Source organism: Moschus berezovskii, chromosome 13, assembly GCF_049115385.1.
Source record: "Moschus berezovskii isolate FMDL1 chromosome 13, NW_MosBer_1.0, whole genome shotgun sequence".
NCBI lineage: Eukaryota > Metazoa > Chordata > Mammalia > Artiodactyla > Moschidae > Moschus > Moschus berezovskii.
This window is the reverse complement of record NC_142472.1, coordinates 36,203,380-36,229,750: the sequence shown is the minus strand read 5'-3', so window position 1 is coordinate 36,229,750 and position 26,371 is coordinate 36,203,380. Positions and strand designations below refer to the sequence as shown.

At 39.6% G+C, this 26,371-nt stretch overlaps 1 protein-coding gene across 3 annotated transcripts; it reads right to left on the bottom strand.

Moving 5' to 3' along the window:
- Window positions 1-3,767: 3,767 nt before the first annotated feature.
- Window positions 3,768-21,719, bottom strand: COMMD6 (COMM domain containing 6). Of its 3 annotated transcripts, none has more exons than XM_088842675.1 (4): window positions 20,535-21,719; window positions 12,165-12,317; window positions 5,727-6,010; window positions 3,768-4,116 (listed from the first exon to the last, which is right to left on the bottom strand). In XM_088842675.1, exons 2-3 carry the CDS (start codon window positions 12,288-12,290, stop codon window positions 5,960-5,962), a joined length of 177 nt encoding a protein of 58 aa, XP_088698801.1. In that variant the 5' UTR covers window positions 12,291-12,317; window positions 20,535-21,719; the 3' UTR covers window positions 3,768-4,116; window positions 5,727-5,959. The 3 variants fall into 3 exon arrangements, with proteins under 3 accessions (XP_088698801.1, XP_088698800.1, XP_088698802.1); XM_088842674.1 differs by lacking the exon at window positions 20,535-21,719 and adding an exon at window positions 14,875-15,896; XM_088842676.1 differs by lacking the exon at window positions 20,535-21,719 and adding an exon at window positions 12,814-14,071.
- Between the last annotated feature and the right edge of the window lie 4,652 nt (window positions 21,720-26,371).

Below are 26,371 nucleotides of genomic sequence, written 5' to 3'. Positions count from 1 at the left end.
CTGACTCTGCTAATATTCAAGAAACATTTGTTGAATGACTTCCCTGGTGGTAAAATGGAAAGGAATCCACCTGCCAATGCAGGGGACATGAGTTCAACCCCTGGCCCTAAATGATTCCATGTGCTGAAGAGCAACTAAGCCCGTGTGCCACCACTACTGAACCCGCACACTTACAGCCCGTGATCCACAAAAAGGTACCACGATGAGAAGCCCGTGCACCGCAGCGCAAGAGTCCCTGCTCTCCGCTAGAGAAAGCTCGCGTGCAGCAGTGAAGACCCGGTACAACCAAAGATAAATAATAAAAAAAAAATTTGGGAATGAATATTACAGACTACTTAGCCATTATATTTTCAGTGTAAATTAATATTTTGAGTTACATACCCATCTTCACTGAATTTGGTCAGCATGAATCATTTCTCCTAAGGCAAGATCATTGAACTGATTGAGTTTCTTGAGATGTTGGCCTAATAGACCCACCTACATTATCTGGAAAATGCTTGCTATTACTTCAGAAGCAGACTTGAATACTGGATGAATCATTTAATTGCAGTCCTTGGTTTGTGGCACACTTTCATCATTGTTCTAAATCTAGCTCTCTTTTTTAAAATTTTTAATTTATGTATTTACTTAATGACATAAGAAAGACCATGAACTTACTTCCCAACCTGAACAACTAGACATGACCAGTTTACATCTGCTTTGGTTCCTCTTCTACCCTGCGTCTATCTTCTAGCTTGAAAACTAGAGGGAACCACTGACCCTGTTTTTGGTTTTCATTCCCTTTTCATTTTTATATACATATGTTGTTGTTGTTTAGTCACTAAGTCGTGTCCAACTGTTTGTGACCCTATGGACTGTAGCCTGCCAGGCTCCTCTGTCCATTGGTTTTCCCAGGCAAGAATTCTAGAGTAGGTTGCCATTTCATTCTCCAGGGGATCTACCCGACCCAGGAATCGAATTCATGTCTCCTGCATTGGCAGGCAGGTTAATTACCACTGAACCACCAGGGACGCCCTGACCAGTGTGAGTACTCCTCAGAACTGCCAAGGTCAACAAAACAAGGGAAATCTGAAACACTGTTACAGACAAGAACAGCTTAAGGGGAAGTGATGACTAAAGGTAATATCCTGTCCTATTCAGGATCCTGGAGTAGAAAAATACATTAGGTATGAACCAAGGAAACCTAATGTATCAACACTGGTTCATCAATTATAACAAATGTACCACACTGACATAAGATATTAGGGCTTCCTTTGAACTGCAAGATCAAACCAGTCAGTCCTAAAGGAAATCAGTCCTGAATATTCATTGGAAGGACTGATGCTGAAGCTGAAGCTCCAATACTTTGGCCACCTGATGTGAAGTACTAACTCATTGGAAAAGATCCTGATGCAGGGAAAGACTGAAGGCAGAAGGGGACGACAGAGGATGATACGGTTGGATGGCATCACTGACTCGATGAACATGAGTTTGGGCAAGCTCCAGGAGTTGGTGATGGACAGGAAAGCCTGGAGTGCTGCAGTCTGTGGGGTCGCAGAGTCTAATGAGCTACTGAACTGAATTGAATGTAAGATATCAAGGGAAATGGTGTGGAGTATATGGGAACTCTCTGTACTCTCTTTGCAATTTTTCTAAAATTTAAAACTTTAAAAAAAATTTATTAAAAAAATTTTTAATAAAAAATAAATTTTAAAATTTGAAAAGATAATTCTGCTTGCTAAGTCATCTCAGTCGTGTCCGACTCTGTGCGACCCTATGAACAGCAGCCCACCAGGTTCCTCTGTCCACCGGGTTCTCCAGGCAAGAATACTGGAGTGGGTTGCCATTTCCTTCTCCAAATTCTGCTTAAGCACTTTTAAAAACAAAGCAGAAGCATATTGGAAGTTTCAACTATCTTGTCTTCTGCTCACATAAATCTGGTGTGTATGTTAACCTGTCTCAGTAGAAATGAAAGACAAAATGAAAATATTTGGGTTTTACTTAATGAGCTTGGGGATAATCTGCTTCTCTTTGGAAACTAAATGATCATTTATACATTTTCTAACTGGAGAATGAGGGATTTTCCAAAAGTTTACATTTAAGTCAAGTGTTTGAAACTTGAAACACATTTTCCCACAGAAATGTTGTTACAAACAGTGGTTAATTCCCAGGCTATAACCACTGAAGCTCCTTAAATTCATAATAAGCAAAATAGATGTTTTCAATGAAAAGTGTAAAAACTGTACTGTGGGGGAAAACAACTTGCCTTTGAAATTCAACAGATAAATTTAAACATGTAGTTTAAATTTATTCTCATCAAATTCATCACCCAGTGTTTGTATTAGAGGCTTACTTTGGGCCTCCTTGCACATAACCTTAAAACACCAAGAATGAGGGTGGGAGAGAATGGAGGGTGTTAAACTAGTGTGTGGGCAATGGAAAAATTCTAAGCACAGTCTGGGAAGTCAAGTGTACAGTTTTAACTCAGATTGGGCAGGCAGGTTTCTACTCTGATTTTTTTTTGGGGGGGGCAGGCAGGTACAGTGAAGTTGCTTAAATATTCATTGGAAGGACTGATGCTGAAGCTGAAGCTCCAACCCTTTAGCTACCTGTTGTGAAGAGCCAACTCGTTGGAAAAGACCCTGATGCTGAGAAAGACTGAGGGCAGGAGAAGGGGCTAACAGAGGATGAGATGGTTGGATGGCATCATGACTCAATGGACACGAGTTTGAACTCCAGTAGATAGTAAAGGACAGAGAAGCCTGGTGCACTGCAGTTGCAAGGGGTCGCAAGGTTGGACACAACTGAGCAACTGAACAACAAAATGAAGTTGGTACCCGAAAGGACAGATTTAGGGACAGAAAAGGGCTTTGCCTTCTCGCAATCCTACAATCTTTAGTGTGTTACTTCGCAAAGGGTGGGTAACGGAGTACATCTGTGGGCAGCTGGTAAGCCACGAAAGTCCAGTTGGCTAACCCTTCATGCTGGTAGGGTCTGAGTACAAGGGTGAGCAGCCACAGGCAGTAGACCAGGGCTCCTCACACTAGTGTGCTACCAAGCAGAGGACCAAGAAAGTGGATTCATGTAACAGACCTGCGGGTATGCTACAGGGTGTGAAGTGCACTGAAAATTCCCAGCAGGGAGGGTCAGAAGAGGAAACAAAGGTACGAGGTAGAAATGGAGTTTCTTGCAGTGGTGCCAGCCAAAATGTCAGACCCCAGCTGGGGTCACCATTTCTATAGTACAGCAAGGCCTGTTTGATGTTATTTCAGGTTTGTCTATCCAGGTTTGGGGATGCACTACACATTTGTTAAAAGATACAACATTATACCATAAAAAGAACTATAAGGACTTTTCAGAAGCATATATAAAAACTAACATTTTTATCGAGTATTTTAACAATTTTTTTCAGTCTTTTATTTTTTGGTCACACCATGTAGCATTCTTCCAGGTCCTCAACCAGGGATGGAACTTATACCGTATGCATGGGGAGTGTGGAGCCTTAAAAACTGGACTGCCAGGGAAGTCCCTCAAGTATTTTTTATAAAATGGTACTTTTTAATAATGCAATATGAACTTAAAAATAATTTTTTAATTGCCCTTCCTCTCCCTCTTCATATACCCTCTCCATCAATGCTTACAATCTGGTAAACATCTTTCCTTGATTTCCTTAACCTTCCATTAAGAATTCAAATATATATTGAGTATATTTTACATGGTTTTATGAAATAACTGTATGTGTTAACAGCAGGTGTATTGTCAATAAATATTGATAATGGCAGGAGTGATATGCTATAGCAGAGATACAATGAATTTATTCAACCATTTATTCAATTCTTTATTACAGACAGTTGCTGCTTCCTTTATTTTGCTTTGTACTGCTTGAGGAAATGTTACAATAAAAAATCTTCATACAAATATCGTTATTCAAGTTTATGCTCACTTGCTGTTGTAACAAACACTCTAAAAATCTCACCAGCTTACCACACCAAGAGTTTGTTTCTAGCTGACATCACTGCCTGGTGCAAGTCAGGCTGTTACTATGAGGAATATGCCTCCAGTCGTGATTCAGGGGATCCATCTTATGGGTTCACTATCTCAGATTTCTTCGTTTCCAGCAGTCAACATGAGAGAAAGCTTGGAAGACAAGGAAAGGTTTATGACAAAGACTGGATGTGGTTTGGGACACGTCTGCCCCAGATTCCACTGGCTACGACCCAATCAGAGGCCCCAACCTAACTGCAAGGGAGGCCGGAAAACGCAGCCTTCCTGTGTGCCCAAACTGGAACTGGGTGAACATTTAGCCAAATTTGCAAATGTTTTTATATAGATTAGTGGCTTTATTCCAAAGGATGTATTTCTCAACTGCAATTTCTGAGTTGTAAAATTTCTACATAACGTGTGTGTCTATATCACTTTGCAAAAAAGATCATAACTCCTGTCAGCAAAGTACGAATATTCAGCACCATTTCTGCTTTTCTAAATCTCCCTTCCAAAGGTGCTGAAAGACTAGAAACTCAAATGACCAGATTCCTGTGTCAACAGGATCCTGGTTTAACTTCCAGCAATCAGAGGCACTCTCACTGAAACTAGAAGAGTGAAGAAAGCAGGCAGCCTTTATTTCATTCGAACATGCTGACAGATGGCAGAAATGGCCTGTATAGTGGCTTCCAGGTGACATCCTGCATTGTGCAGAGATTACTGGCAGGGGCTTTCCCTGATATTCCTGCACTACTGGATTTTCTAAAAGCCATCAATAATGTCTCCTCATTCCCTCAGTCTTTCTGACAGTTAAGTGAACATCTCATTTCTTGTATAAAAATCTCTTCTTACTTCAAATATTTAAAGAAATTTGTTTGTAGACTAAGAGCTAACTTACACATCAACATAGCAGGTCTTTTTTTTGTTTAGGACCCATTTTTTTCTCACATATGATTTTTTAATTCTTGTATTTCAAATATATTTGTTTTATATTACAGTTGTGGAATTGCTGTCTTCCCAAGCCTTAGTTAACATAAATATTCTGTAACACTTCTAATTTTTATATTTTATAGTTAAATCATTAATTCATCTGAAATTTACTTTTGTATGTACTGTAACTGCTAGTATCATTATATTGTTTTCTCATCTAACTGAAATACCATCTTTGTCTCAAATATCTTGATCTATTTCTAGGCCACATAGTCTATTCCAGTGATCTGTTTAACAGAGCAATGTCATATAGTGTTGACTGTGGTGGTTTTATAAAATATTTTAACTGGTTTACAAATCTAAATGCAAGAGATCACCTAACACAATAATCTGTGTTACCAGGTTAACTCAGTTATATATAAATTCTTAATAAAACTTATCTTTCTATGTCTGCATATACTTGAACTTTCTACAATATTAATACAGAAACATCTGAATGCTTGGCTAATATATGGGAGCAGTGGCCAATCCTAACCTGATACCAAATTTTTGAGAAGCAGCAGCCTCACTCTTCTCACTAACTGCTTTCATAGCAAATGAATGTTATAAAACTGAATTTGTAAAGTAACATTATCCTAATCAAATACTACTTTTGCCATTTAGTATACTTTATATATAAGACTGTATATAAAGGCAACTATGTAAGAGCTTGTTTATAAAATTGGTAACACTACCAGTAATTTTTAAAACTGTTGGTTTAATACATAAACTTTGTGTTGCTTTTACTATTATTCAATTGTTTGATTTATTTTTTTATTAAGATATAATTCACATACCACAGAATTTACCCTTTAAACTATCCAAATCAGTGGTTCTTGGTACATTCACAAAGCTGTGCATCGATCACCACTTTGTAATTCCTGTTTGTCTGATTTTTTTATTATTATTTTTAAAAGTGGAAAACCAAAAGTATAATTTTCATTCAATAAATATCATTCGATCCTTAAGCAGCTTTGTTGCAGAAAGTGAAGTCCGTGATTTTAGATTATTTTCGGTTTAGAATCAATTTTCACACAGTTTCAATAACTGCAGCAATTTCCTTGAATTGTCTGTAGAAATTCTGAGGAGAAAGGGGGAAACAATATTAATTTTGCTTATAGAGGATTCTTTAGTTCTTTTAATTATATCTGTCCAGCGGAGGGTCTATAACTTGTTAAGTCTGCATTTTAATGTTAAATCCTCAACTATTATTATTCGAAGGTTACCATAAGAAGCAAAAGGTGTAATCTGGTGCAAGCAAAAATACCACTGAATAATTAGCTCATAAATAAACTTTCTGAAAGCATCCAACGAAGTTCTTTGAGACCACACCAGAAAGATTTATTAAATTTCTAGCGCTGTCATAGACAATAAAGACTTTTAAAAAATGACACACTGGGTCCCAGGCTTTGAACCAGTTTTAATTTAGTGAAAGACTACATTTCAGGGTGATTGATAGAGGCTGTCTTGTCAATTACAATAAGAGAGACCCAACACTGATAGCAGCTTATATGCGTGTGTGCTCAGTCATGTCTGACTCTTTGCAATCCCCTGCCAGGCTCCTCTGTCCATGGGATTTTCCAGGCAAGGATACTGGAGTGGATTGCTGTTTCCTCCTCCAGGGGATCTTTCTGATGCAGGCATCGAACCAGCATCTCTTGCATCTCCTGCATTACCAGGAGGATTCTTTACCACTAGCGCCACCTGGATTTATATCCTCATATTTTCCCTCTTCTTTGGACTTACTTCTCTATTTTGCTTCTTAAAAGAGTATCTGTATTTTAATTCATGTGTAAATTTATTATGAAGGAGGAAGTAAACATTTGTTCAAAAACATATATGAATGATCATAATTTCAGTTACTAGAAATATATTAAACAAAAGCTCAAAGAATGTTCCTTCATCCTCAGTTCTGTAATGGGACTAACAGGCTCTGACTGCCTGGTTAGATATCAGCCATGTAAGAACTAACTTTAAAAGAGCTGTCCCATTTGTGATCTTTTTCCTGAGAAAATCTTAAGAGGTGGAATCTGGGAGCAAAAATGCAGCAAATAAAAATAAGAATTAGGCCCGTATTATAAATTACAAACGGACTGAGACCTGTATTCCTTTTTGAAGTGGATTTGGTCTTTATATTCAGCTGAAGGCCACTCATATATCACAATACACTGCATTTATTTCTTTTCAACCTAGTCTTAATTGCTTCCAAGACACCACTTCACGTTAATAGTGCTGAAGCATGACCCTTTTTTGTTCTAAAGTGGACATATCAGTTCGAAGAGAAAGAAATTAAAAGGAAAGAAAATCTTTAAAATCACCACCTTAAAAAGATATCTGCACTCTCAGATTCAATGCAGCATTACTCATAATAGCCAAGGTATGGAAACAACCCAAGTGTCTACTGACAGATGAATGGATGAAGAAAATGTGGTGTATATATACACACAGTACTATTCATCCTTTGAAAAGGCAGTTGTGCTATTTTTGACAATATGGGTGAACCTGGAGGACAATATGCTCAGTAAAATAAGCCAGACACAGAGAGACAAACACTGCATGATCTTATTTATACATGGAATCTAAAAAAAGTGAGATTCATGGTAACAGAGAATAGATAGCAGTTACCAAGGCTGGGAAGGTAGAGGACATGAGGAAATGCTGGTCAAGAGGTAGAACTTTTCAGTTACAGGTAAGTAAGCTCTGGAGACCTAAGGCATAGGTGCTGGCCACAGTTAATAATATAATAATGTATTACATACTTGAAATCTGCTAGAGAAGAGATTTCAAGTTTTCACCACACACACACAAAATGTTAACTACGTGAGATGATGGATATGTTAATTAGTTTGACAGTGGGAATCTTTTCATAATGTAAACACACACCCAAACAGCACATAGTATCCCTTGCATGTACACAATTTCTGTCAATTTTACCTCAATAAGCTGGGGGAAAATACAGTTTGTAAAAGAAATCAAAAGTATCCCAAAGGGCTTTGCCTTGTGGCTCAGTGATAAAGAATCTGCCTGCCAATGCAGGAGACATGGGTTCGATCCCTGCTCCAGGGAGATCCCACATGCCTTGCAGCAACTAAGTCCGTGTGTCACAACCACTGAAGCCCACAGGCCTGTCCTCCATAACAAGAGAAGCCCATGTACTGCATTGAGCCCCCGCTTGCTGCAAACAGAGGAAAGCCCGAGCAGCAACAAAAACAAATAAATTACAAAAAAGCATCCTTGAGTGGTATATGAGGAGCTTTCCTTAAAAAAGAAGCCTGGGGTTCCAGTTCAAGACGGTGGAGTAGAAGAACGTGCACTCATCTCCCCTAGAAGAGCACCAAAACTGCAACCAGCAGTTCAACAACTATCAACATGAGGACGCTGAAGCGCATCAAAAAAACGATACCCCACATCCAAAGACAAAGAAGCCACAGCAGACGGAGGGGCCAATCACAATAAAATCAAATCCCATACCCACCAGGTAGGCAACCCAGAAACTGCAGCACAGTAATACCCAAGAGGTTCTCCCACTTATGGAGGTTCTGAGCCCTCTATCAGGCTTTCCAGCCTGGGGATCTGACAATGGGACTGGGAATCCCCAGGGAATCTGACCTTGAAGGCCAGCGGGATTTAATTACAGGACTTCCATAAGACTGGGGAAAAAAGACTCCAGTCCTGGAGGGCACAAACAAAATCCTTCACATACCAAGACCCAGAATAAAGGAGCAGCAAACCCACAGGAGACTGAACCAAAACTACCCGTGAGTGCCAGCGAGTCTTCTGTGGACGCACGGGTTGGCAACGGCTCACCACAGGGATGGAGGTACTGGTAGCAGCAGTCCTGGAAGGCCCCCCTTGGCATAAGCCCTCTTGGAGGCTGCCATTAACCCTACCACAGAACCCACAGACCCCAGGGTTGGGGCCCCTCAGGTCAAATGACTAACAGGGAGGGGGTGCAACTCCACCCATCAGCAGATAATTGGATTAAAGATTTACTGAGCAAGGCCCTGCCCACCAGAGCAAGACCTGGTTTTTCCCACCTTCTCCCTCCCATCAGGAAGCTTACAGATGCCTCTTAGCCTCATCCACCAGAGGGCAGACAGATGAAGCAAGAAGAACCACAGTCCCACAGTGACTAGGACAAAAACCACATTACAGAAAGTTAATCAGGATGAAAAAGCAGAGAGTTATAACCCAGATGAAGGGACATGATAAAACCCCCCAAAACAATTAAATGAAGTAGAGATAGGCAACTTTCTAGAAAAAGAATTCAGAATAATGGATAGGCAACTTTCTAGAAAAAGAATTCAGAATAATGATATTGAAAATGATCCAGGATCTCAGAAACAGAACAGAGAAAATGAAAGAAATGTTTACCAAAGATATAGAAGAACTAAAACAAACAGAGATGAACAACAACACACTAGAAGGAATCAATAACGGAATAATGGAGGCATGCTGCTAAGTCACTTCAGTCGTGTCCGACTCTGTGTGACCCCATAGACGGAAGCCCACCAGGCTCCCCCATCCCTGGGATAGAACGAATAAATGACCTGAAAGACAGAATGGTAGAAATCACTACCACAGAACAGAATACAGAAAAAGAACAAAAAAAAAAAATGAAGACAGCCTAAGAGACCTCAATATTAAAGCACCAACATTTGCATTACAGTGGTCTCAGAAGAAGAGAAAAAGGACTTGAGAAAACATTTGAAGAAATAATAGCTGAAAACTTCCCTAAGATAGGAAAGTAAATAATCAACCAAGTCCAGGAAAAGCAGAGTCCCAGGCAGGATGAACCCAATGAGGAACAGCCGAAGACACACAGTTATTAAACTGACAAAGATAAAATATTAAAAGCAACAAGGGAAAAATGACACACAACATACAAGGGAACTCCCATCAGGTTGTCAGCTGATTTCTCATCAGAAACTCTACAAGCCCAAAGAGAAAGGCACAAAGTATTTCAAGTGATGAAAGGGAACAACCTACAACCAAGAATACTCTACCCAGCAAGACTCTCCTTCAGATACGATGGAGAAGTCAAAAGCTTTCCAGACAAGCAAAAGTTAAGAGATTCAGCACCACCAAACCATCTTTACATGCTAAAGGAACTTCTCCAGACAGGAAACACAAGAGAAGGAAACGACCTACAGAAAATACACCTAAAAGAAAATGGAAATAGGATCATACATATCAATAATTACCTTAAATATAAATGGATTGAATGTGCCAACCAAAAGATACAGACTGGCCAGGCAGATGAAAACATATGCATGTATGCACTTCGACTTACCACATCATTCTGCTTGACCCCCCAAATTGTATGTAATTATTTTATACTGTTAGGTTAATCATGTTCCCATTATGGCTCGCAACTGTAATTATTTTTTATTTTTTGTCTGGCTATTGATTGTGAAAACTGATAAACATCTTTTACTACTGTGATTATGTAACTATTACTCACTTAATACCATTGTATCATGACTGGTCAACAGAAAAATAATAGAATTCTGTATCACCAAAACTGCTATTTAATAGAAAAAACTTGTAATCACTTTTTAAAATCCAGATGCATATGAGAATTATCTTGGAATTTGGTAAAAAATACAAATACACAGGTATTACTTTTTTTCTTCAAAACCCCAGATATGTTTCTAGTGAGCAGCCATGTTTAAAAACAACTGGACTATATGATGATCTTTTATTTCTATCTAGTTTGTTCCATTTTTTCTATTCTATATTCAGTGCTCCCATTTCACTTAGTTTATGCTTCCCAATGTCTCCAACTTTTCTTTTTTTTTTTTGAAGTTCTTTCTCAAGTCTTTATCAAGTGTGGTAGAAATGCTTTTGTATACATATATATGTGTGCATATATATATAGTATGTGTAATATATATATTTTTAGAAAACATAAATTTTGTCTAACTAAAAAAATTATGACATTTTGATTCCACTTGATTTTGTATGAATAGAATGCTAGATTTCTAATTTAAAAGAAACAGCAGATATACGACAAACAACAAAGGAATACTGTATAGCACAGCAAACAATAGTCAATAGCTTGTAATAACCTATAATGGAAAATAATCTCAAAAATAACATATGTATATGGATAACGGAATCACCTTGCTATGCACCTGAAACACTGTAAGTCAACCATACTTCAATAAAATATATATATTAAGAAGAAAAAAAAAGAAGTCTGGGACCAGTATATTTTCAGTTTCGTAAAGAATTCTCATTACATTTCCATTTCATTCATCATGGTGGCCTTTCTTAGATTATTTGACTTTTTTAGAGTAGCAAAGCAAGAATTCCTATCTATTCACTCACCATAGGTATCAAAATGAACAAACAAAAACAAAACTCTAAGGTCAGTTAAATTACCAAAGACAAAGCATCTCCCTGTATGTACATTGAAAAGAAAATCTGATTTCTCATCTACCCTCTTTCTCCCTTTCTTGCTTACAGAAAAGAGGTGAAATAATAATATATATAACGGGCTTCCCAGGTGGTGCAGTGATAAAGAATCCGCCTGCCAATGCAAGAGACTCAACAGTTACAGGTTTGATCCCTTGGTCAGGAAGATCCCCTAGGGGATGAAATGGCAATCCACCCCAGTATTCTTGCCTGGAATATTCCATGGACAGAGGAGCCTGGTGGGCTTTACTCCATGGGCCCACAGAGAATTGGACACATCCGAGCAACTGAGTGTTTGCATGCACACACGCACTGAATATATATAACATGATTCTAAATATAAACTACTAAGTTACTCAAAACCCTAGCAGATAAAATTAGCTGTCAAGTACTAGTACTAGTGGTCTGATCTGCAGTTAGTAAACATTATTAGTCAGAAAATTCAAGGTCAATACTGTTCAAAGGTAAGATTCATTTAGCTTCATAATTCTTGAATATTAAGCCTAAGAGGAATGAAACAGTTAAATACAAAGTAAATACCCTGCTAGAAAAGATGCAAATTTCTTTAAATACACTCACAGATGAGTACTACGGAACTGATGGAGTGTCAAAGTATACAAATTCAACATATTATATTGAAAACAATATATTAATAATTCCCAAATAAAACAAATTGAGATCTTTTGTGTTAATAAATGTAAAGCACTCAAAAGAATTGCAAATAAAGTTAAAATTTTCTCTTAAAAGTGATTTTATGTATCTTTTTAAGCAGCAGCTATGGAATAACAGCTAACACTGAATGTTATATTACAAACCTGAAACTGTGGGATTGTCATTTCAAAGGACTTGTTCTTCACTTGGCCTGAATGGTCTGCCACTTTGAGCACCACTGCAACATAAGGATACTTAAGAGATCTGCAACTGTCGGAGCTCACAGCCATACCCAGCTTCCACTGAAAATCTATGAGCTGGAATCAAAGAGTTCACAATAATACACCAGTTATAACATTGCCCTGAATGAAGACATTTATTCAAATTTACTGCTCTCGAATTCAAATTTTAACTTCACGGCCAATCGTAATAAAAGAAAATGTCTTCAACTTAACATTGTTGCTACTGCTAAGTCACTTCAGTCGTGTCCGACTCTGTGTGACCCCATAGACGGCAGCCCATCAGGCTCCCCCGTCCCTGGGATTCTCCAGGCAAGAACACTGGAGTGGGTTGCCATTTCCTTCTCCAATGTATGAAAGTGAAAAGGGAAAGTGAAGTCGCTCAGTCATGTCTGACTCGTAGCGACCGCATGGACTGCAGCCTACCAGGCTCCTCCGTCCATGGGATTTTCTAGGCAAGAGTATTGTTAGGGGGATAATAATCCAGTGAACATGGAGAGAGGCAAAGGGACACAAACAGGGCTGGAAAGCAACACTGCCATAATTACAAAAGGGAAAGGACAAAATTTTCCACCAGACGTGTAATGGAAGTAGATGCGCCAATATTTCTTTCCTTTGTTTTTTCCGTTTGCTTCTGTCCTTAAGGGGACTTGTGAATCATCTCTTAGCTCATTTTCCTGTTCCACATATGTTCTTCCCACATTTCACAACCCGAAAGTCCTAAAATGGAACATGAGTTATATACCATCTTCATATTTGACTGAGGCACACATGAGAACAATTCCAGTTTCCTTCCTCATCCCAGTCCTTGACCTGAAACCTTACATCACATAAATACTGGGGAAGGTGGTTTTAGATTTCATCACTGCTGATGGATACTTGTCAGGTGAAGTGCTAGGCAGTTTACATGCATGAAATGCCACACTGAATCATCATAACATTATAGACTATTATTTCCATTTTGCAGATGATAAAACTGAATTTCAGAGAGCTGACATAATATGCACAAGGTCACACATTTCTGGACTCATAGCTGAAACCAAAGTCTTTTTGACTCCAAAGATAACATGCTTATTGACTACTGGTTGCCTCAATACTTTCTAGCTAATTTCTTTTCAATGATTGCTCAGTGTTTCCATGACATAAAACAGGACTGGATAAATGCAGTCCTTAATACAGAACTCAAACCTTAAGACAGTATACGGAAGAAAATTTTCTATCTTGTACCCAAAGCTTAGGCAGATAGGTAGGACACAGTAGGCACTTAACAAAAATACCTATTGACCAATACCTTTTGCAACCAAATGAATGCTTACTGGGCAAATAGCTTTACTTATTAATAAAATTTTATAAAAGGTGGGTTTAGTATAAGGACCAAACTTTCCTCCCATCTTCAGACTGGCTTTAGACAAAATCATCTATGTATGAAGGCCAGGCTGGTCCTGATAAAAGGTTAACATCTTTGATAAGATAAGACCATACAGGTCCTTTTTAAATAAAAGTTTCCCATACAAAAATAGAGAAAGGATAATGGGTAAACAAGAAAAGAACTACAAGCTGATAGATATACGAAAGGAAACAGGAAAATGCACATTTAAACCACAAAGAAATATCACTACACACCCACCAAAATAGCACAATTTTAAGTTTGATGATTCTAAAACTGGCATGGAAGGATACGTCATATTTAATACATAAGTGCAGTGATAGTAGTCTAAACTGGGCCAGTCTTTCAGAAAATTAGCTTCACTTAAACTGAAGTTATACATGTCCAGAGACCCAGTGAATCAATTACTAGGGATAAAACTTAGAAAAACAAGACACTTATATAATAAAGTTCTCAGAAGTTACATTCAAAATAGCCCTAAACTACAGATAACTCAGGTCTTCATCAGTAATAAATGAAATGCTGCACAGCAATGAAAATGAACGAACTTCAGCTACCCTTAACACAAAAAATCTTGAAAGAGACAAGTCAAAAATTTCATTATTCCATTCACTTAAAACTTGAAAAAAAGGAAATATGACATTGTTTACAGATGCATACACAGATGGCAAAACTATGGAAAAAAGCAAGACTATGATGATCACAAAAGGATAATCATTACCTCCAGGGAGGAAAGTGGGGGATATTTGATTGGGAAGGGGTATATGGTGAGCTTCTAGGGTACTGTGTGGCAGTGGTTTAGTCACTAAGTTATGACCAACTCCTGTGATCCCATGGACAGTACCCCGCCAGGCTCCTCTGTCCATTGGATTTCCCAGGCAAGAATCCTGGAATGGACTGCCATTCCCTTCTCCAAGGGATCTTCCTGACCCAGGGATCAAACCCGCATCTCCTGCACTGCAAGGGGATTCTTTACCTCTGAGCCACCAGGGAAAGGCAGTGGTGCTGTTGTATTTCTTGCAACTTGATTGTAATTACACAGATGTTCACCTTTAAATTACCCATTTTTTTGGTAACCATTTGAGGAGATGGAGGTTAATTAAATATACTATAGTAATCGTTCTGCAGTATATGTATGCCAAGTCATTATGCAGAGCTGTATTTCAATTATATCTCAATACAACTAGAAAAAGTAAAATTATTCATTAAACAATTCAGATGTTATATATGTTTTGGTATATATGTTACCTTGCACATGTAGCAGAAGAAGGGGAGGATATGTCAGTGAGCTCCACATTTCTGGTTGAAAGGAAAATTTTATTGAAAGGAAAGCATTAGTGGGGATAAAGTTCAGGTTTGAAGAATAACAGAACTGAAAATGAGAGGGAAAAAATGTTTTATATAGTCCTTAAATATACATTGAGCAAAGAACAAATGCTTGGTAAATATTAAGCTGAACCAACTAGAGATGAAGACAGTTGATATCTGGCTAAGGGGCAGAGCATTTATCTGTCTTCAAGTGAAAGGTTCTCATAAGAAAGTATGGAAAATAAACCTGACAAAAGTTCAAGAATCAAGAAGCCGTAACTTTTTGCAAAACTGTACAAGTTTTCAAAAGTCTTCAAAATACTCTCATTTAGAGTTGACTTTAAAAATGTGGGTTTGAGTGCAGGGATCCACTTATACACAGATACTTTTTAATAGTAAATAGCAGAGTACTACATGGTTTGCAGTTGGTTGAATCCACGTACAGGCAGAGGAACCCAGGATATGGAGGACCAACTATAAATTACATATTGATTAATCCCTATACTGTTCAAGGGTCAACTGTATTCTATCTTATTATGAAAAACATTATCATGTCAGTTATTTAAACTTTTCCAACTGGCAATAGAGGGACTCACTAAACATTTCTGAGTACAGAGAACAGCATTAAAGTATTGATTTAAAAATATTCATCTGGTGGCAGCAGAACACAGTAATCTGGGTTCAAGGTTTTCTGTACCGGAACTACAGTGGTGACAAGCAGGATTAGGCCTATCAATAAAAGAATGACTTGACAGGTCTTGATGATTGTCTGCAGGGTTAAGGGAGGTATCAAACACAACTATAAAAGTTTGAGCCCGAATGACTAGGAGAATATATCATACAGGAACCAGGACTTTTAATATTTTAAGTCTAAAAGTATTATCAAAAAGTGATAATTAACCTATGAGAAAAGAATCTAAAAAACAATATGTATATATAACTTAATCACTTTGCTGTACATCCAAAACACAATATTGTAAATCAACCATACTCCAATAAAATTAACAAAAAAAAAGGGGGGATAAGGAATATCTAAATAGGAATGTTCACTAAGCAGCTAGAAATTTCAGAACAGACTTCAAGGGAGTTCATGATTAGAGATATCATTTTATATCAGTTAGATGGTGACATTCAGAAACCTAACCAATCATTTTTTAAATGTATTCGGCTATACAACTCATTGATGCAAGAAGTTATATTTTTACTGTCCACAATAAAATGATAGAGTAAAATATTGAAAAGTCTGAAATAAAACTCTGGATTATCCAGAACATTTCAAGCAGAACAACAATTAAAGAACACAATGTTGGAATTCACTGACCATTATGATGGTGGAACTGGCAGATGGGAAAATAGGGAGAGCTATCATTTACCGTGGGGAAAAGAGCTTTTTATGGGGAAAACAGCTGGGATTAAGTTTATGGGATGAGAATTTCCCAAATTCTAAACTGAATATTTACATGCAAATTAAAAACAAGACTTTTAATAAGTGTGGTTGAGCCTTAAATAGGAATTAGCTGCAGAGAAGATTTTCAAAAGAATTAAAAAAAAAACAAAAACAGGCCTATGGAGAATATTAAAAATAGAGCAATATAGTTCCAATTTCTTATAGAATGAAGGAAACGATTTTAAAAGAAAAAATACAGAAAAACCCAGTAGTTAAAAAAAAAGAGAATATCCATAAATAAAATGAATACAAAAAGAAAAAACAATCAAGATGAAAGTATAGATAAAAAAGTAAACAAAGAAACTAGCTGTAGTCTGTCACACTAAAATTAGTTGACAAAAACAAAGATCATGGCATCTGGTCCCATGACTTCATGGTAAACAGGTGGGGAAAAAATGAAAACAGTGGCAGATTTTCTTTTCTTGGGCTCCAAAATCACTGCAGATGGTGACCTCAGCCATGAAATTCAAAGACACTTGCTCCTTGGAAGAAAAGCTATGGCAAACTTAAACAGCATATTCAAATATTCAAAATCAGAGACATCATTTAGCCTACAAAGGACCGTATAGTCAAAGCTACAGTTTTTCCAGTAGTCATGTATGGATGTGAAAGCAGGACAATAGAAGGCTGAGCATCAAAGAATTGATGCTTTCTAACTGAGGTGCTAGAGAAGATGCTTGAGAGTCCCTTGGACAGCAAGGAAATCAAACTAGTCAATCCTAAAGGAAATCAACCCTGAATATTCATTGGAAGGACTGATGCTGAAGCTGAAGCTCCAGTGCTTTGGCCACCTTACACAAAGAGCCAACTCACTGGAAAAGACCCTGATGCTGGGAAAAAACTGAGGGCAAGAGGAGAAGGGATTGACACTGGATGAGATGGTTGGATGCCATCACCAACTCAATGGACATGAGTTTGAGCAAACTCCAGGAGATAATGAAGGACAGGGAGGCCTGGCATGCTGGGGTCACAAAGAGTTGAACACAACTTAGCAACTGAACAATAACAAGAAATTATGGCTGAAGTTATCAGTAACATAAAAACATCACAATAAAAACTGTGTACAAAGAAAAAAATTTTAAGACCATTTCAGTTTAAACTTAACTTTTATTTTTCAAAATACAACCTAGGAGAAAATTTTAAAAATAACCATGCAAAACTCTGCTATCTGAAAAACTATCGTCATATTCCTGAGTCCTCATTCCTAGTTTTTGTATGCAAGTTTTAGAGCCAGAATCACAAAATATACACTTATATGTTCTCTCCTTTTTTATTTTTTTTGTAGTTTATTTTTTATTGGAGGCAAATTATTTTACAATATTATATTGGTTGGTTTTGCCATACATTGACATGAATTTGCCCCAGGTTTACATAATGTTCTCTCCTTTTTTAAATGGAAAGTATTCTGTACACATTAACTGCTCTCTAACCAACCCTGTGGACATGAGTTTGAGTGAACTCCGGGAGTTGGTGATGGAAAGGGAGGCCTGGCGTGCTGTGATTCATGGGGTTGCGGAGAGTTGGACACGACTGAGCGACTGAACTGAACTGAACTGAACTGAAAGTACTATAAGGAAAAGATTGGTTAAGCAACTCATCCAAGGATACAAAACTAACAGAGCTGGTATTCAAATCCAAATTTGTCTGATTCCATATCCCAGCCCTTTTCATTATTTCAATACTGAGCTGCAACAAGACAATGATTCAGAATTACATGAAGTTCTAATAGGTAAAGGAAAGCAGACAAGTCTGGGATGGGGCGAGAATGTTCAGCATCTTCCAAATGCTAGACCTGAAGTGTCCAATACAGTAGCCATTAGCCACCTGTGACTATTATTAGCTCTAGCCTAAGTAGACAATGTTTGCTAAGCCTTTCTCATCTTGCTCAGCAGCACCTTCATCCATGCTTTGATTCTCTTCATAGGACTTACTGATTTTGTTTAGTTGCTAAATTGTGTCCAACTCTTTGTGACCCCATGGACTGTTAGCCCGCCAGGCTCCTCTGTCCGTGGGATTTCTCAGGCAAGAATATTGGAGTGGGTTGCCATTTCCTTCTCCTGGGCATCTTCCTGACCCAAGCACTGAACCTGGGTCTCCTACATTGGCAGGCAGATTCTTTACTGCTGAGCACCAAGGAAGCCTTTAGAACAGCTTCTAAAATCATGTTAACTATGGTTCATCCCCTATGTCCCCACAGGGGGAAATGGCCTTATCAACCTAGTTACTACTGCATCTACTATAACATCATCTGATCTGATACAAACTGAATGTTCAAATAAGTTATCTGTTGAAATATGTTTAGAAATTCAGGGGTATATGGTAAGTGATCTCCAAAGACAGTTTCCAACAACTAATTCCCCTCCTCTCTGTAAGTACACGTCACTCGTCACATCAAGAAGGGGGCCTTATTTTCTCCCTGCACAAATCTGAGCTGTCCCTGTGCTTGTTTTGACAAGTAGAATATGGCAGAAGAGGTGCTCTGGAACCTGTGAGCCTGAGCCTTAGGAGAACTGGAAGTGTGTTGCTTCCTTCTTCATGGAATGCTGGATCTTGGGACCTACCCACTTGGAACCCAGCCACCATGACATGAGCAGCCACATGAGGAAGAACCAAGTCACGCCTATGATCAGCTCCAGCTGAGCTCTCAGGCCAGGTCGTGACTAGCACGTGAGTGAGACCTCTTCACTTCCGGCCCAATTAGGCTCCTAGATGACTGAAGTCCCAGCTGACCTGAGAGGGCTTAGAAACCACCACCCAGCTAAGCCCAGTTAACACACAGACTCATGAGAAACAATTAAACAGCTATTTTAAGTCACTAAGCTTGGGGTGGTTTGTCATGTGGTGACAGATAACTCAAACAAAGCAAACACAACTAGCTGAAAATAGCTTTGTTAATAAACTTACTATGATATATGATTATTTATCAAAAATGAAATCTCAAAACTAGCTAATCTTAACTCTATTCATTTATAGAAACTGTAGCAAACACAAATAATTAAAACAATGTTTTAATGACCTATTTTCCAAGTGGCTCAGGTTTGAAACTTCAATTAATTTTGATTTTTCTCTCTCTGCAACACAGAACACTTATGAATTCCTAGGTACTCAAGATCTGATTTCAGTCAATGCCACCGACATTTACTCCCTCCTTCCCAATCTCACCATTACAAAGTCTTTTAAAAAGCCTACCTTCAGACTTCCCTGGTGGTCCAGTGGTTAAGAAACCACCTGCCAATACAGGGGACACAGCTTCAAGGCCTGGTCGGAGAAGATCCCACAAGCCATGGGGCAACTGAGCCCGTGCACCAAAACTCCTGAAGCCCACACTCTAAAGACCATGAGCCACAACTCCTGAAATCTGTGTGCCTAGAGTCCGTGCTCCATAACAAGAGGCCACACAATGAGAAGCCTGTGCACTGCAAGAAGAGTAGCCCCCACTCACAACTAGAGGAAGCCTGCAACGAAGGCTCAAGAGCAGCCAAAAATGAGATAAACAAATGACTTAAAAAAAAAAAAAAAAGCTTGCCTTCAATTTTACTGCAGCCTCCTAATCAGTTTCTTGCCTTTTGGTCTTTCTCAGTTCCAATCCAGAGGAGACTCTAAACACCACTTATAAAGGAACCAAATCTAGCATCACGGGTCAAAACCCTACTGCCTCGAGAGCTAGTTACAACCCTTCCCTTGGCAGTTAAGTCCCCTCACAGCATAGTCCCAAATCACTTTCGTGCTCAAGCTGGACCGCATCCTTTCTTTACATCATCTTTCAGTCTTTATACTTTTGTTCATGCTGTTCATCCCTTTAGAATACAACTCTCAAAGGTCCATCTAAAATTCAAAATGCCTCCCAGTTTTCCCTGATCTGTGAAGTTTACTCAACCTTTCTATGAATGTTCATGTCACTTTTTACACCGCAGCACTTAGAACATTCTGCCTTGAATAGTGCTCATCTGTGGATCTGTCTCCCTCCCCCACCATCTACTAGACTGTAAAGTCCCTGAAGGGAGTTCATACATCATGTGACTTGTAGCTCCCAACACAACACACAGGAGAACAACAGTCATGCATTTTATAAATTATTACACAAACTGTACAAAAATTTAAGTCACTGTCTCATATATATTATGTTAGGTGACAACAGTGGTAAAGAACCCACTTGCCAATGCAGGAGATTCAAGAGATGCAGGTTCGATCCCTGGGCTGGGAAGATTCCCTGGAGAAGGGAAGGGTAACCCACTCCAGTATTCTTGCTTGGAGTATCCCATGGACAGAGGAGGCTGGTGGGCTGGAATCCATGGGGTCACAAAGAGTTAGACATGACTGAAGCGACTCAGCTCACACACGTATCTCATAAATAGGAAGAGGGAAAATGGCACTAGATGTCATGTGTCAATATACCTCCTTGTGTTGATTTATACTATAAAATTAGCAAGAAGGAAAGCAATAAAATGTGGCAAAAATCATTCATCTATAATAAGGAGTTCTAATTAAACATCTATAAAAGGGAACCATGAATTAGTTCAAAACAATGATTTTAAGTATCGGAATGTGAAGCAATGAGTAACCTCAGACCTTCTGGTGCTGGACAAGATAGGATGGTTTGTTAAATTTAACAAGTTCAGACTCAAGTCGACAGACCTGAGTTTGAATTTCACCTCTGCATCCTTCTACCCATGTGGCTCTGGACAAGTTACTATGTCTCTATGCCCCAATATTCAGTGAAGTATTTAGGAAACAATAGCAATACTATGTTCTAGGCACCAAGACTATAAGAAAAATAAAAGTTCCTGACCTCAGAAACTTACATTCTAGTTGGGAAGACAGACAATAAGCAAATACATATACAGTATGGTTGCAGTAAGTGTGAAAAACAATAAATTTTTTTGGCCACACCTCCTGGCATATGGGAGAAGGCAATGGCACCCCACTCCAGTACTCTTGCCTGGAAAATCCCATGGACGGAGGAGCCCGGTGGGCTGCAGTCCATGGGGTCGTTAAGTCGGACACGACTGAGAGACTTCACTTTCACGCACTGGAGGAAATGGCAACCCACTCCAGTGTTCTTGCCTGGAGAATCCCAGGGACGGGGGAGCCTGGTGGGCTGCCGTCTATGGGGTCGCAGAGTCAGACACGACTGAAGCGACTTAGCAGCAGCAGCAGCAGCAGCCTGGCCTATGGTCTCAGTGCCCCAACCAGGGGAGGAAACTGCACCCCTTGCAGTGGGAGCTCAGAGTTTTAATCACTGGAAGTCCCAAAAGAGGTTTTAAAAATGCACATAAGGGGACAGAGTGACCAGGAAGGCTATTTAGTTAGAGCCTGGGGCAGATCTCTATGAGGAGATGTTTTCTGAAAACAGAGACACCTGAGTCAAGTGAAGGAAAAAGCCACATGGATACCTGGAGAAAGCAGCATTCTGGGCAGAAGGAGAAGCATGGCTGGCATGTGCAGGGAACGAGGCTGGAGTGGCATGAGCTAGAAGAGTGTGGAAGAGACAAAGCGTCATTGCTTGAAGAGCCTTTAGGCCAAGGAAAATAAGACCTTCTAGTGAGACAGAAATTCTCTCTTAAAATTGGCTTCAAGAAGGGAAAAAACCTGGTCTACATGGCAAAAGTCCCTCCAGATTGATGAATAGCATGTGGAAGATTTAAGAAGGAAAACAAAATGACTAAACTGTGAGCCAAATGTAGTATCTATGGGTTTCCCTGGTGGCTCAGTGGTACAGAATCTGCCTGCAATACAGGAGACATGGGTTCAATCTCTGGGTCATGAAGATCCCCTGGAGGAGGACATGGAAACCCACTCCAGGATTTTTGCCTGGGAAAGCCCATGGACAGAGGAGCCTGGCAGGCTACAGTCCACAGGGACGCACAGAGCTGGACATGACTTGTAACTAAACAACAACAATATCTATGCAAGAAGATGGTGGCAGCAAGGGGAGATAAATTTAGAGAATGTAAGAGAGAATGCTTGCTGATGGACTGTATGTGAGGTGTGAACTCTCACTGGACGTGTGGTCCCAATTAATCTTGCTGATTCTTATATTGGTGAGAAATATTTAAAGACAGAAGGTATTACAGCTCAAGGAATTTAAACTAGTATTAGTCCTAAAAATGAGCTATATCTGGTACATTGAAAAAGCATATACTACAAATATAAATGACTTATCAGTATGTCAAGGATTTTTTTCCCCTTACAATACTAATTACAAATAACCATTTTGTCTGTATTTTAAAAAATAATATCAAAAAACACATCATGAACTTTGAATAAAAATATTCCATTTGAGTTACTGGAGGTAAAACAGAAGTGTGAGGTCCCCCTAACAACTGGGGGTAGGGGGTGGGGTAACAGATTTTAACTCACACCTGTCTACACTGAGCCTCCCAAGAAGTGATCAATTACAGTTTGGGTTTTCCTACTCTGGCACTGGATTTTATGGAGGTTTCTGTTGTGGCAAGTTGTGATTCTTTGTATTCACCTGTCTCTCCAATTCAGAGGACAGCAGTTTGCCCTGTGACCTCACTTCTCTGACAAATCCAGGAAGAGCTGTTCATTTTTCAGTCTGTTCAGCTTCTCACTTATTTTAAAGCAGAGTGATGACTTCCAAACTCCTTACACACTGGACCAGAAACCAGAAGTCAGTCACTTTTTATAATTTTATTCATAAAAGTTCAAACATCTTTTGTTAGATTTATTGCAAGGCTATAAATGACATCTTTGCAAAAATATTTTTCAACTGTGTTTGAACTACAGAAAAACACTGAATCATCTTCCTAAATTCTAATATCATTTCTAATAATCTACTTGTAAATTATCTTGGCTTTTTCTATGCACAGTCATATAATATGTGAACGAATGCATGGAAGAGATGTGGAGCACACTGAGGAACAATCCCGAAAGATGTCCACATTGCAATCCCCAGGAACCTGTGAATATGTTACTTTACATGACAAAAAAGACTATGCAGATATGTCTAAATTAAGGATCTTGATGTGGGGAGGTTTTTCTGGATTGTCCAGCTGGGCTTTAAAAGAAAGTGGAGAAGGGTCAGCATCAAACAAGGCAACATGGTGATGAAAGCAGAAAGACAGGTGATGACAGAAGCAGAGGCTGGAAGGATGCACTCTGAAGATGGAAGAAGAGGCACAGTGAAGAAATGTAGGAAGCAGAAACAGACAAGGAAGCAGATTCTCCCCTAAAACTTCCAGAAGAAACACAGCCCTGCTGGCACCTTGACTTTAGTTCCACGAGACTAATTTTGGGCTTTTTCTTAAATTTATTTTTTAATTGAAGGAAAACTGCTTTACAATATTGTGTTGGTTTCTGCCATACAATGCAAATAAGTCATTATACATATATCCCCTCCCTCTTGGTAATTTTGAACTTCTGATCTCCAGCACTATAAGAATAAATGTGTTGTTTCAAACACACCTTCCCCTTCACCCTCCCCCCTCAAAAAAAGGTTCGGGGTTTAAAACTCTGTAATCTAGTATACTTCAGTTTCAGGATACCTTACTCAAATAAACATAGGACTTAATGTAAGAAAATGGGTGAGATGATTTATGACAGACTTAATTAAAGTTATTAAGCAATAACTCTGAGCAATGCCAGAGAGGGGGTTGATTACTATCCGCTTTTCCCCCAATCTCTCAGGAATCCTCAAAAACAGCAAGATCAGCTGGAGCCGGATGTCAGAGGGCAGTCAATGGACATCTCTCAGTCCCTGTGTTCTCATTTATCTCTGCCCTTTCTTATATTTTTGTGGTCATGGGTAACTTCTGTGTTTAAAATACTCTTTTAATATTCTTCTGGTTAGTTTTAGTACTCTTCTGGGTAGTGTTACACGTTACTTGCTAAAACAGTTTATTAGTTGAAACAAGACAGAGACACTTTCAACAAAGAAACCGTCCTAAGATATGCTTAAAAATTAAAATTCTTATCCCAAGCATAAAAAATACAAACACTGAAAGGTTAAAGAGGTAAACTCTTCATCTTCAACAAACTGCTTTTTAAGGGCTAAGAAAATGTTTGCGGCGCTATCTTTGTGAATTTTAACAATTTATTCTCTGTATATATTACAGGCCCAAATACTATGCACCTAGTGTCGAATGTCGAATCAACAGCGCTTAATCAAGGAAGATTAACATCTGGTCTGTATTCTTTGGGCTGGAGTGGTTGGGGGTTGCTCCTGGGGTTACAACCTCAGGAGCAAAGTGGAAGGAGCAACCAGGAAGGAGCAATCAGGAAGGCGGGACGAAACTCGGGCTGGCGGACACAAGTTTTGGTAGGGGGAGTGCTAGGAACGGCTCACGGTGGCATCGTCCCGCGGCTGCCGGCGGCGGGCGAAGGGCCAGGGTCAGTCGCCCGACCCTTGCCCAGCAGAGCCGGGCGGAGGACGGGACTGGACGGCCACTCACTCACCTGGTTGGTGACCTGAAATGGAAGCAGAAAACACAATTCAGGGAACAGTCTTTCTTGCTTCGGAGCCCGCTGCCCCAGTTCCTTCCAAGCCAGGCCTTACCTTGGACTTAGCATCCAACTGGGGCTCACTGGACGCCTCCATAGCGCGGTTCAGGACTCCCACCATCCACTCTGGTGGACGCGCCCAGGAGCCACAGACACTTCCGCTTCCTCTTCCCGCCCCTCGAGGCCCGGCCCACGCAGGGTTCGTGGGGGGGGGATAGAAACATCTTTGTATTATTCTCCTTAGTCTCAATAAGACATCAGTTTTATGGAGCCGAACAGTAATAAATAAAATTACGTAAAGGCAAATGTTTTAATATTTGGCATGTAACCTGTGAAGGGAAGAAGCGACTATCTTTAGGATGCCGCCGCCCCCTACCTATCCCATACACTTGGACTCTTCCAGTCTGCCGCCCACAGCGCCCTCTGCGCAAGCGCAGACTTGTGGCAGCGCAGACTGGTTAGAAACCAATGCTAGTTCGGTTCAGTGGCTCAGTCGTATCAGACTCTGCGACTGCATGGAGTGCAGCACGCCAGGCATTCCTGTCCATCACCAACTCCCGGAGTTTATTCAGACTCATGTCCATTGAGTCGGTGATGCCATCCAACCATCTCATCCTCTGTCGTCCCCTTCTCCTCCCGCCTTCATTCTTTCCCAGCATCAGGGTCTTTTCCAATGAGTCAGTCCTTCGCATCAAGTGGCCAAAGTATTGGGAGTTTAAGCTTCAACATCAGCCCTTACAGAGTCTCATTTTAAAAAGGAGACTTGATAGATTAAATGCCTAGCTTATAGAAACATGATAATATTACGCTAGTCATGATTTCTTATTGGGGGTACACTTTTTTATCTATACTGCTGACAAATGAGGCCAAATTATATTAGGTTTTGATATATTCTTAAGTATTGCAAAAATGCTATGTTTTAGGATGGTTGCTTGGCAATGAAACACAGGCTAAACACAGGCTTCTACACATAAAGCCGGACGTATTCCTCAGTCAGTTCAGTTCAATCTCTCAGTCGTGTCCGACTCTTTGCGACCCCATGAATCACAGCACACCAGGCCTCCCTGTCCATCACCAGCTCCTGGAGTTCACTCAAACTCATGTCCATCGAGTCGGTGATGCCATCCAGCCATCTCATTCTCTGTCATCCCCTTCTCCTCCCGCCTCCAATCCTTCCCAGCATCAGAGTCTTTTCCAGTGAGTCAACTCGTCTCATGAGGTGGCCAAAGTATTGGAGTTTCAGCTTTAGCATCAGTCCTTCCAATGAACACCCAGGACTGATCTCCTTTAGAATGGACTGGTTGGATCTCCTTGCAGTTCAAGGGACTCTCAAGAGTCTTCTCCAGCACCACAGTTCAAAAGTATCAGTTCTTCGGCGATCAGCTTTCTTCACATTTCTACTGGGATAAATAATATAAGACAGTAATCATAGTGGTGTGCCATGAATAAGTTACAGGTGTGCAGAGAAACTGACCCTCTCCAATAGCTCCAGGGAAAGACGGGTGGGACCTTGTCTTAGAAGATTCC